This window comes from Parasteatoda tepidariorum, chromosome 1, assembly GCF_043381705.1.
Source record: "Parasteatoda tepidariorum isolate YZ-2023 chromosome 1, CAS_Ptep_4.0, whole genome shotgun sequence".
NCBI classification, from domain to species: Eukaryota; Metazoa; Arthropoda; class Arachnida; order Araneae; family Theridiidae; genus Parasteatoda; species Parasteatoda tepidariorum.
This window is the reverse complement of record NC_092204.1, coordinates 31,741,734-31,755,122: the sequence shown is the minus strand read 5'-3', so window position 1 is coordinate 31,755,122 and position 13,389 is coordinate 31,741,734. Positions and strand designations below refer to the sequence as shown.

At 28.2% G+C, this 13,389-nt stretch overlaps 1 protein-coding gene across 1 annotated transcript; it reads left to right on the top strand.

Moving 5' to 3' along the window:
- The first annotated feature begins 249 nt into the window (after positions 1-249).
- Positions 250-8,303, top strand: LOC107436790 (Ornithine decarboxylase antizyme). The gene is made up of 5 exons (XM_071178407.1): positions 250-391; positions 4,455-4,609; positions 5,235-5,395; positions 6,259-6,344; positions 7,609-8,303. The coding sequence occupies exons 3-5, from the start codon at positions 5,373-5,375 to the stop codon at positions 7,728-7,730; spliced, it is 231 nt and encodes a 76-aa protein (XP_071034508.1). The 5' UTR covers positions 250-391; positions 4,455-4,609; positions 5,235-5,372; the 3' UTR covers positions 7,731-8,303.
- The last annotated feature ends 5,086 nt before the right edge of the window (positions 8,304-13,389 follow it).

Below are 13,389 nucleotides of genomic sequence, written 5' to 3'. Positions count from 1 at the left end.
AAAAAAAAACACTAGCACGATTTATAAGAAACTATATTGCTTGTCTATATATATCAAAAGCTGAAAATATTACTAAAAGAAATAAAGAAATGTTCGATTCTTCTATCTTTGATTTAAATCAATTTTACCATATTCTAAAATCATGCACAAACCATAAACGAAATATTTTTCATCTACCTTAAACATAGATGGCGCTAACTGTCTTCTGACGTCAATATATGTGATTATAAATATCTGCTCACTTTCATTATTTTTTTCTTAAGTTTGTCAAGTTCTAAGTCGTGATGAGCGTTAGACTTGAGGCCTTTGGAAATTGTAATAAAGAGAGTATTAATCAGTTATTTGAAGATATGCCTGCTATTAGTAGTATTCCAAGTAATCTTAAGTTAGGGTAAGTAAAAATTAATATTCAAATTTTTGTGTAAATTGAGCAATTAATGTTTGTTTTTGTTCTGCAGTTCCTCCCTCTTTATGTGCGCAGTTGGCAAGGTACAATCAAGGGCAAAGAAAATGTAGATCGATAATTGATTTATTTCTTTTTATTTATATTATATTGAACACCTGGAAACATTTTTTTATTAGTGGAAATCGCTTTATAACTTGCTTATTTGGAGTATTGCTCAATATAGATTATCTTCCGATTTATGACGTCAATGTTCAATGACCGACTTTTCGTAGAGTAGTGGTATAACTTGCTAACTGAATAAATTGTATTTTTAAATAGGCGAAATACCCAAAGGGAATTTTGTTTATTTTTTTTTCCCATTTGCTTGTCTGTTGCTATGCAAAATTAGCATTTATCTAAAAGGCGTTCGATTCCAAGGAGTCTGCTAAAATGATAGAAAGAGTAATTTAGTTTTAAATGTAATTAAGGGTATCTAAATATTTAAGAAAATAAATATGGTTACTGAAAAAAATGAGGTTAAGATATAATAAAAATTTAGTGTCAAGAAATTCGAACAAACTTTTAATTTTTAATTCTCACACTTACAGTGTAAACAAATTATAATTCACGTCGCTTATTTGTTGTTAAATTGCTCAGCACATTTTAAGCTCTAAAAATTTTTTTCTTTTTCATTAAAATTATGCAATATGTTCCAGAAATTATTTTAGTTCCGTTGCTTAAAACTCTAGTTATATTTATTGCAAATGTATTATGATTCAAAGTAAATTTATTGACTAATACATAATGCTCAATAAATGCAACGAAAATTTCTTTTTTTTTTAATTGTTTATTATGCTTTGACCTGTGGCTTTTTTTTTGTTGTCCTATTGCATTTTAAGGTCTTAAAGGAGTTGACTATATTAAAAGCACATTTAAAATTTATACATGCTAAATTCCTGTTAAAAAATAATTAGTTCTATTGTCTGCTTATTAACATTTCGTTCAGATTAATTTAGCAAAAGAAGTTTCAACAGTAGTAACAGGAAATAATCAATTATTTTTTATTTCTCTATAGATTTTGGATTAAAATTTTTTTCTTCTAAATTTAACTTATAGTTCATTTTGTGTTGGCACTGTTTTATTTTTTGAAAACTTAAGCCATTATAATTAAGTTGATTTGTTTACAAATTTCACATTATTAATCTCCCTTCAATTTTCAATATCTTAATATTCATAATCTATCTCAATATCTTTAATTATTTTTTTTTTGCATGCATTGTAATATTAAGTTCAATTTAGATAAAAATTTGAGGTAATAAAAATTAGAAACATTGTAAAGTTATAGATTTTAAGCTTGTAACATTGTATACTTGCAAGCAAAGCTTTTTTTTTCTTTTCATGACTTTCTATTTAAGTTCTAATTCATTTAATTTCTTTATTCAAAATATCTATGAACATTAGAAGTTAAACTTTTAAAATTCGTCTTTCATTTTAAATTAGTTTCACAAATAATAAATCTCCTAAATTTGCATATAATCAAAATGGTCTTTTAAAATAATCCATAAATAAGTAAAGAAATTTTCAATAAAAACTCAAAAATTCCTTTTTTTTTTAAAAAATTTTTTTTAACTATTTGATTACTGCTTAACCTACTTAGATGTTATTTGCTTGTTGATAGTTTATAAAATGTATGTTTTGAAGTTTTAAAAAAGACTGTTGCTTATTTAATCCTGGAGTGGAAACTAAGAGATTTTTGACATTGGTCTCAACGATCAGTAACTTGAAGAAATTGCTACTTTGTATATATTTTCATTGATCTGTTTACAAGTCCTTATTTGATTTTTTTTTTCTTTAAAAAAAAAACAAACTAGGTGATAGAATGAATATTACCTGTTATCTGAGCATGCCAAAATATTAGTCATACTTTAACTTTTTACATGAATATTTAGCCATACATGACTGCAATAGATATGATGCATTTTTCATGGAAATTATGAGGTGATATTATTCATAACTATGAAGGAAAAAAAGTCTCCATTGTGAAGAGAGTTAGACAAAAGTTTATTCTCTGGTTGACAGGTTAAGTAGAAATTGCAATACAGAGAATATCAATATTATAATAAAATAAACTATTGTGAAAAAACAAACCAAAATGTCACTATTAATTGATCATCTGAAATGCTTTAAAGCTTCTGTTTAGTTGGAAACTAAGTTATTGAACTTGGAATTATTGAAAAAATGTAACCTAAGTTATCTTTTTATTGATAAATTGAAATACCAAAATTATTTGGTTGCAAAGTTAAAAGAATATTCAAAAGAATTATATGGAATGAGGAACAAAAATATTCACTAAAGAATCTTGTCGGCAGTTGGAAGATGTTTATATAATGTTTAAGTGATTTTTTAATAAATTAACTTTTTTCTAATGGCTTAGCATAATTTCAAATAAAGCTCTTTAAATTTTTCCTAAAATTAAAGTAGAAATTATCGACTAAGTTATTATAATATTTTCCTTGGATTCATTGAAAATTACATTGAATTTTAAGTGAAAGCCGTGCTTTCAGTGAAATCTGTAAATGTATTCTAAAATTTCAACTGCAGATAACCTGTTACAAAAGAAGTAGCTATATTTCAGTGTTTTTGAGCTGTAATTATTTTGTTAATATCTCCCTTGATTTGTTTAAAAAAAAGTGTTTCAATCTGGAAAAGATCTGATTTACTTAATATATTTCAAAATATTAACTTCTGTAACAGAAAACATGCTGTTAAATTGTCAATTTTTTCCATAAATGTTCTGAAAGATGTGTAGTATAATTAATTAACCATAGATGTGTGAATTAATTTCTGAAGACTCTTTTAAAGACATACTTTTCTTGTAAATTATCTCTCTCCCCCATGGTGGAGATTTTTTAAAAATTTAAAACTAAATTTTAGGTTTTAAAATTTAGGCTTATCACCAAATAAAAACAGTCTCAGTGAAGGTAATTATTCAAGCAAAGCAAATATTTTCTTTACGCTATTAAATCACATTAATAAAAGTCAAAGAAAAGTTCAATTTTTAATATATTTAGAAAGGTGCTGATAAATCTGAGAATATTTCTCCCTAACCCACTGGTGGTTTAATAAGTTGGCAAAATCGAGATAATGTTTCTTCCCAATACAATATTTCCCTACCTAATAACATGGAAAAGCAGATTTTGCTGTGCAGAGAAGTCGGCAGGTTAAAATTATGTCAGATTTATATTTCAATTAGAAATTGGTTAGAAAGAATTGATTTTCTATACCTTTATCAGTGTTTTCATTACAGAAAAAAAATGGAAGAGAATTTCTCACCCTTTCTCAAAAACAGGGTGAGATTTCTAAAAATTAAAAAAACACGAATAGACTTGGAAAAAAAATATTTCTTTAATTATAATAAATTTTTAACATCTTCTAAATTCTAAACCATTGAATACTTTTGCTGCATTATCATATGGAAAATGTTCTATATCTACTTTTTCATCAGCTATTCTCATTAGGTTTGCTCAAATGCTTATCAGTCGACCTGTTACAATATTTTGTCTTAATTCGCTTTTACACATCGCTCTAAATTGTAGATGAGGGAGTTTGGTAATTCATTAACAGCTAAAAATAGAGATAACTTTAAACAACTTATTATAAAGAACTCACTTTTTTTTTCCCAACACTTGTCGTAGCTGTTTTCATGTCTTTTTCAAAATGGTGGAAGACTGAATTTTTTCCAAAATTTGAGAGATTCGCGCATTTTAAAATTGATTAATACAGTGCACGAACTTCTCGTGTTAATCATTTTTTAATGCGAGAAAAGAGAAAAATATGTGAGATTCTCGCACTGTAGTGGAAACATTGCTTTATCCTTTTTATAAAATTTAGTTTTCATATTTGCTTTTGTATGAACACTAACTTAAATCTGTTCCATAGGACTTTAGTAAAATTTGAGAGCAAATAATTCTATTAAACCAAATTGTCAATTTTCACCCCTTAAGTTTATTTTTTTCAAATGCTTTAGTTCTTTTTGTTGATGGTTAATGATTTTTGTTTTCCTCTATAGTATGCAGCCCCACCAGTACTCAATATCCATTGATACAGGGTCTCTGTGGTGTTCCTGATGTGCCCCATGCCGCCAATGTTTTGCTATTAAATGCAGAGGGCAGCGGTGTGGGGAAATTTAAAGAGCCCCCTGTGACTGGAACAGTCTCAGTGAAGGTAACTATTCTAACAGAAATATTAAAATGCGTACCATAAATTCTTTTACTGAAATGTTCTGTAGATTCCTGAACATTTTTCATTTAGATTTTGTTTCTCACATTTATTTCATCACCGGCGTCGAACAGCCGACCCAATTTTTTTGGTTTACGACTAATGCCTAACTCTCCCCTTCTATTGCTAAAATTTGACCAAATCTTGTAAAACTTCTTTAAAAATTCTGTCTACATTTTTATTTTTACATGATGTAAATATCACAAAGGCATTTTATAATGAAATATATTGTCTACTTGACATTCAAGCTAAATGCCATGTCTTGGTCAGATTCATAAGTTATGAAAATGTGTTAGTGTTTGACACACATGATGATTAAATTTAAAAAAGAATTGGGCAACATCAAGTTAACTAACATGTTTTATGTCCTGTTAGTTTTTCACCTTCATAATTTGAATATAAAAAAAAAATTGGAATATAATTGATAGTGCATATTTGAAAATGTATGACAGAATTTGCTACTAAATTGAATTACTATCTTAAAAATTATTTAAGGTTCAATTAAAATGGCTTATGACTAAATGTATTAATAAAAGTTTTTATATTTTTGTGAATACATGTTTTATTCTAGTGGGATGAGGTGACGAAGGAATCTATAGATGATGCAGTATTGCTCACTTTCAACTTCCATCTAAGTGATGCAAAAGTAACGCAGTGGAATTCTGTGCTTTGGAAGAGACGGCTTTATGTCCAGGTTCCAGACGGTGGCATGTGTGATGGATCAAAGGAATCGTAAGTATTGTGTCAACAAGATTATCTTCGTGGCTGAATATGTTTATTGAATGGCATTTAGTGATCATCATACATGGGAACGTTACTTTTTAAAAAGTAACAAGTAAAAAGTACAAGTAAAAGAACAAAAAAAATAATGATTTTTCAAATTAATCGTAAATTTCATAAATTTAAGAAAAATTTATATTAAATGCATTCAATTTTATTTCAAAGGTATAAAACTTCTAAAATGAAGGAAAATGTTACAAAATTCAATGTTTGCACGTAAAAGGAATTTTAAATTATGCTCCTTTTAAAACTATTAAATCTTTGTTTTTACTTTCAGAATTTTTAGTGAAAAGTTAATTTGGTAATACATATTAATTTGTTGAATAAATTCTGTAACATATTTTTGTTTAAGGAACTAAGCAAAAAAAAGATAATAATTCATATGCAGGTAAAATCCATTAAAGTAAGTTTTCATGATTTGGTTAGGAAGAAACTTTTTAAGAAGAAAAATTTTAAAAACTTCAGAAAAATGTAACAATTTCTTTAAACTATCCTCATTACAAATACCTATGCTTTCCCAAAAAGAACAAGGGAAAATACTAAATTTAAAAAGTAACAAAATACAAGTAAGATTACATACTTTTTTTACCCTGTATAGTGAGCATAATAATTTACTTCTTAGAACGCAACACTTTATAGTTGAACTATAACTATAAAAGTCAGTCAAATAATTTTTTCTTTACATTTCTATGAATTTTTAAGCTGTTTTTGTAGAGTTAACTGAAATGCAGTTTAAAGTTCTTTCAATGAGCCCTTTATTGCTTTTAACAAATTTTTCCATTTTAACACTTAGATAACTTTTATTTAAATAACAGGTTTTTGCAACTCTTGGAGTTTGCTGAAGATGAATTGCAGTGTTCACATGTCATTGTTTGCTTTAATAAGAACAGGCGAGACAAGGGTAACTATGCGTTCATTGAAATTTTTTTTTTTTTTTTAATCTAATAATTCGGATATTTTTGGTGATTACATAGTAAGCACTAAATGTTCTCCTACTTCGCAATTATATCAAAGTGAAACTATATTGTGTAAGCTAGGATTCCATTTTGGTTAATTACTGATCTTATTTTTTGCTCAGTTATTGTAATTAGACAAATAAAACAACTAGTGAAACTTGTATTTCTTGAATTTTGTTTCTATAGTTTTATGTTAGCTGATGACATACTAGGTGAAATCATTGCTAATTGTCTAGTTTTACTCAATTGCAACATTGGCTGAGCATTCTTTGAAGTTTTGAGTAGATTCTGAAAATCTAATTCCAGGGTTTTCTTTTCGCTGACTATATTATCGTAAATTCAAAGGCAATCATTCTCCAGAATTCTTTTTCTGCAGTTTTTCTAGTATGATTTGATTAGCTGTGTCCTTGAATAAGAACGTGTGGGATGGGTTCTAGTACAATTTTTTTTTTTTTTTTATAATTTAATGCAATGATAAAATATCTGTCCCTTACAACTATGGAAGTGCTCTAGTAATCTTTTGTTCATACCAGTTAATAAAACAGTTAGATCAGTTAAAAATATTTTCTTTTGTGAAGAAAAGATTCTGACTGCGTATTTATTTATTTTAAAAGATATCTACTTGTGAGAGATCAAATTATTGTAGGTTTATATTTTGTGTTGAAATAAGACTAATACTTTTACTTTTTACTTTACTTTTTACTTTACTTTTTTTTTTTTACTTTTTTTCCCAAATTACTCGACTGAACTCAATTATTTGTACTGTAATCTGTAATTCCTTAGCTAGGCTAAGGCCTGTTTAAAGATTTATTGGTTAACATGTATTAGTGGCAATTTCTTTAGAATAGTATTTAAAAACGTTTTTTTTTCCCTCTAGAAATAAGTGTCTGTTATGGAAAAAGTATTGAGTATAAGCTTAATTTGAGTAAAAAGTTGTAAAATTAAGAAAGTGAAATTTTTAGTTTGAAGGCCTGCATTGTAAAAGATAAAATAGTATTAAATAAAATTTAATTGCCCAGAAGCTTTTAATCAGCTAGTAGAGTAATAATATAATTATAAAAATCTTATTTGATTTCAGATATTTTATTTCAGAATGTTATATATATAAAATTGAATATACAAGTCAGAACTTAACATTATAAGCTAAACTTCAATTAATTGCACAAGCATCGGTCAGGTTTCCCATTAACTTGTTTCAATTTATTTCAGTTGCTCTTGTTCGAACATTCATGTTTCTTGGATTTTCGATGCTTGCACCAGGACATAAACTTGCCCCTGCTAATGCGAATGAGGAGACACTTTGCATGTTGTACATCATCGAAGAAGAATAGTATGCCATCTCGGTACCATTTCATTGGATTGTTTGAAAGTCATCTATACAACACCACCTGTAATTGAAGGGGCTCTTGAATTTTCCCACACTTAACTTTTCCAAAGTACTTTGGCTTTTTATACTTACCCCGGCTTCGCTGTTTTTAAATTTTAACTGTGTAGCATGTTGGCGGCTGACGAACATGAGCTCAATTACATACATATTCTTTTTTGTTTTTATAATTTTTATTGCTTATTAAAATTTATGAGCTGTATGATAAAAATGCTTTGCTGTAACTTTTTAACACTCTTTATTTTGGGGACCAAGTTATTTTTCCTTTTAACATGTATCTAAGCCCCTGTTCTTTGGAGAACTATGCATTCTGTATTTTCTAGTTCAACATGTGTATTTTTTTTCCTGATATCTTTTGTCTTAAAAAAAAATATTGTAGTGATGTTCATTCCAAGTTTAAAACGTTCTGTCTTTCTGAAAATTATTGTGATGTGGTAGTTGGGTGTTACTCTTTTTTATTTATCCATATTTTTTGTGTACTTACTTGAGACATTTCTGTAATAAAGAAATTTATCTGTTATCAGTAGTGTTTTATTTCTAAAATGTTTGTGCTAAGATTAACTTTCAAAGTGTTCAAAACAATGTGGGTTAGTAATAATTTAATTTGCTTTACAGAAATATTTTTAAAATGTTTCTCACTAATTTTTAAAATTCTCATGCCTACAAAATTAAAATCTTTTTCTGAAAATACTGAGGCTAGGTTTTGAGCACAGGTTATTAGGCAATGGTAATAATTTGCCCCATTGAATTAATGTTAATTTGTAAATGTTAACTTGCAGCTTAAAAAAAAAATGCTCTACCAAGGTTATCTTTCAATGTGAAGCTTTAATAAGAATTGTAAATAAAGCAACTTTTTTCTATGTTGAATATATACGTAGGTTCGGGGTTACTATTTTCGAGAACATAAATCAAGATAACTGAAGACTGTTTTTACTCTAAAATGAACTATAGATGGGAACTCTGACATTTTTAAAAAAATTGATTCAACTTTTCAAACAGGAAATGTATGATTGATAAATTTATAGTATTTAAATTACCCAGATTATGAATGATTGTAAATTACAACCACCTAGCTCTCAGAAAAAAAGTATTCAGGAGGTCTTTGTCACACTTATTTTGTTCAAATTATATCTGCGCTGTTTTATAGTTATAGTGGTGTAGCTTCAAAAGAAGGAATGGTGGGAAATGACTAAATTTTGGTTGCTGTATTTTATGGGTACTCTATCTTTAAAAATTCCCCCTTTTTTTTTCAGTAATTTAATCGATATAAATATTTGGGAAATGAAAGTAAATTCTAACAGAAAAAGAAATATTCAGAGAGTGAAGGTATAAAAAAATCGCATATTTTAATTCGTAAGTTTGAATTTTCTTGAAAGAAAATTTATAAGGTTTAAACCAAAAATTAAAACCATTATAGTACAAAATGTGATGCGATATTCGTTAAGTATACTTCAAATAATATCTCTTGAATTATTAGGGGTTTTATGAATTTTAAATAGAAAACTTTTTTTTTCGTTCTTCCTAAAAAATCACATAAAAAAAATTATAAACACTACTAAGAGAGCCATTAAAAAATTTGCGTTTTCCTTCTCTTTTTCGAAAGTTTCATGTTTCGATAATGTTCCACGATATTTTAAAATATCGTGGATTTAAATATCACGTGCAAATGCATAGAGCTATCTAACGAAAAAATAATTTATATTAACAATGGCATATGTACAAATAAATTTTTTCAAAAAGTGATTATTTAACTGCGGGATTAAAAACTGTCGTCTTCTAATAACCTTGTAGTTAAAATTATTACGGGATCGTCAAAAATCAGTAGTAAAAACATCGCAATAATAGAACAAAAAAAAAGAACCCTCTTAAATTTACAATGGAATTCAGCACGAGTAAAGCGCGACAAAAAGTGATAACTCAAATGTGCTATTTGAAACTCGCTTGTCGTAATGATACATTAAGAATACTCGATTTTCAAAAGCATGGCAATAACTGCCTTTAAAAAAAGAAAAAAATTAATTTAGATTCACGATGAAATCACATAAAAAAGCACATTAAAATATGATTAATTAAATGCGCGATTTATAAATAACGAGTCGTAATAGAATAAATGTATCGGAATTTTTAAAACCTCACGGAAATTGGTCCTTTGGATTCACGATTATAACGACAAAAATAAAGCAAGTTAAAAAGTAATTACACTAATTCGAAATCCATGCATCGTAATAGCGTATTAAAAATATTAGGTTTTTTAAACCTTACGGAATTTTGTAGCAATAACCGTTGAAAAAGCGAACGTGAAGCAAGATAGACAATAGAATCTCTGAAAATTGAGCTCATCGAAAAGTGATACTCAACTGTGCGATTCAAAATTTTCGACATTTAAAAGAAGAAGAAAATCATTGCGCCCAGAAGCTCCCGCGGGCTGCTGGTTAATTGTATTGGTGTGAACAATTCAATACAAGCTTTCTAATGAGCATTAAAGTAACATTGAGTCTCAGGAATAGCAAACGGGACTTAATCTATCGGTCATTAATAGTGAAAGGGTTGTACTAAAAAGTGTAGATTGTATTATATAAATCAGCGTTAGTTTTTTGTCGTGATTTCTCGCTTATACTAATATGGAAAAAAGAAAGGCTTTTTGTGCGAATACACACAAGTAAAAAAAAAGAAAAAAGGAATTTTTCCTTTTAGTGTTGGCGCAATACTATCTGTCTCCGCTTCGTATATTTTTGTTCATTATACTGGATAACCTTCATTTGGCGGAATGCCTTGCTAAAAATCATCGTTTTTTACGATGGTTCAGTTTCCTCTCGATGTACAATGATCCTTTGATTTTTAAATTTGTTGCGCAATCTTTATTATCCTTTATTTAACTTTAAAGTATTAATTATTTTTATTTGCGCTTAAGAGTCTACATGTAATTTTATGGTTAATTATCTGAATATTCGTTATCGGAACGAAGTGAAAAAAGTAAACAATCAATATTTTAGTACTGAACAAAGCTACGAAATCGTGCACAAAATTTAAACGCATACCAACACAATGAATAAAGCTAAAATAATTACTTTTTTCTATTATATTTTTTCCTTTTTGGTGGCTTTACGTTATTAAATTAAGCAAAACATGTTTTAAGTAGTTCATCCTATCAGAATAAAAATTAACCCTATTCAATATAATTTGGCATGATGCTGTTGCTTGATGATCGTAGTCGAAATTTACCGCAATCATGTTATTTTCTGCGGTACTTATTCCTTCGGAGAGACATAAAAAATCTTTTTCCACAGTATCTATGTTAAAGCTTTTTAAGTATTGATGCGGTTTTAATTCGTGTCTAATATACTAACATAATACATTGTACCTATACTTGATACCTATTGAAACTGTTTAAAATTTTCATTCAATACTCAATATTTCTATTTAAAAATGGTTTATTTCCCGCTTGAGTTAAAAGAAATCTATTTTTTTTCTTCCCTAGTGTGATGTTTTCCATTATGAAAGAAGTCCATCTCTAGTTAAAATGTGCTTCATTTAATACATGGATTTCTTTTATCAAGTTTTTTTTCTCCTTTCACTCTGAACTCATCTCTCTGTAGAATTGGAGGAGAGGAAAAAATGAAGCAATGTTCACAGAATTAAGATTAATTTATTTGTCTCGAACTTTAAAAATTTAACTTTATTTAATTTTTTCTTTATTTTATTCATGTTATTTGGAAATTTAGAACAAACAACGTTTTTTTTTCTTTTGAAGCAGTAGTTGAATTAGTAAATGAATTAATTTAAAAAATGTCATGCATATAAAAATAAGTTAATTTTATAAAATTGAGCTTTGATTTTCTTCTAAATACGAGACTAATTTAGATGTTTTAAACTATTGTATAGTACAGTTGCTGTGTAAAGCGATGTATTTTTTAGTGGATTTATTTTAATAATTCTTCAAGAGGCTTCCACTTCCAAGGGGAAAAAAGTCAATTATTTCTTTGAGGAGGCTATTTAGGTCTCTATTTTTTTTATACCATTACTATTTTTTGTATTTAAGGCTTTTATAACAACTAAATTCAAACATAATTAAAGTGGAAATACCATAATAATAAGTTTTTATGTAAGCATTAATTTTTTTTCTTCTTAAATTATATAGATATTAATAAATATATTCTCATTTAAGGACTTTTATGCACCATGAAAAATTAGAATCTAAGTTGTTAATATATAAAAGAAATTTAAATTACAAATATGACTTTTTATTTAATAAACTTAGTCTTATATGTTAGGATTTTTTAAAATTTTTTACTGGATGTTAATGATTGCTAAGTATGCGCGTAGTACATCTAAATTTACTCTTTTCGGTTATCAGATTGTTTCAGAAGTATTTGTCTAACTCTAGAAGATGTTTGGGCCAGTACAGCCCAGGACTTAATTATTTCGAATTGTTAGCAAATTCTACTCAAAAGCAATGTTTTGTATTTTAAAATTTTCACGAAACCAACTGGTTGCTTTTTTTTTCAACGCAAGATTTCGGAGGTTAAAATATTATCGTATTACAAGATTATATTTTTTTCGTTGATTTGCTTCGGCGTTATGGCTGGTTTAATACGGAAAACTTTCAATGTCAAAGTGTAATTTTTTATTCAAGGTAAAGCTTGCAATCATAGACATATTGTTTGTGTTCTGTTGACTGCACTTACGCGATTGCCGATCTGGTTCCACTCCATATCCCACAAAAGTGGAAATTTTTATTTAAAATTTCTGGGGGTCGAAACGATACATTTTAGTTTAACGCTATGCTATTTTAACTGTGCTCCAAAACTAAAATTCTGTAGAAATTTTTTTTTAGAATTTATAATATTTAAGTTGCTATGGATTTGTAATTTTGGAATTTTCATCTCTTAAAAAATTGGATAACATGTGCAAGTGGCCTCACGTTCTTGAGAACGGTAGTTCGAATTAATCCGGCTGTAGACTCCCCGCGTCGTCAATGGAGACTGGTGCACGTTAAATCTATCGAGTCACAAAGTCCTCCATGTTCCCATAACAAATTATACCTTTGGGGACATTGGATTGCAGATGGATCGTTCTCTGGTTCAGGTCAAAATTACGATCTGTGGATGAATGAATGGATGTATAAATGGGTATGACTTTAAAACGGGTGTGACGTATGGGTATGGTAGAAGTCGAATCTTTCGTCGTAGATGGCGCCACTGGAAAGCAAGAACATTCGCACCTCTTGCCTTTATGGCTTACGACAACAACAGTAATACAAGGAAACATCTACTCAATCAAAATAATGTAGGTCCGATGGTACAGTAGTTGAGGCATTAAGCTGAGATTGTGAAGTCAGAGGTTCTCATCTCGGTGGTGGCTTGACTTCCATTCAGCTTCAAATTTATGAGTGCAAGATTGTACCTGCAAAGAAAAAAGAGGCCATTGCGTAATACTGACCACATTGCTATCATTATGTTGTTGATCTTTAAACTTTAGAGCCTTTTAATCTACGAGAAACTATTGACCGACAACTGGTTTTAGTGACAAGAGTGCACTTTGTTTTGTTAGTTTTGGATGAAATATAATTGAAACTCCTTTTTATCGTAAAATTATTGATTAAATTT

Excerpts from the sequence above, each read along its gene's own strand:
- LOC107436790 (XM_071178407.1), top strand. The coding sequence starts at position 5,373 with ATGTGTGATGGATCAAAGGAATC. Across the intron at positions 5,396-6,258 it reads TGTGATGGATCAAAGGAATC|GTTTTTGCAACTCTTGGAGT; the intron begins GTAAGTATTGTG and ends TTTAAATAACAG. Across the intron at positions 6,345-7,608 it reads TAAGAACAGGCGAGACAAGG|TTGCTCTTGTTCGAACATTC; the intron begins GTAACTATGCGT and ends AATTTATTTCAG.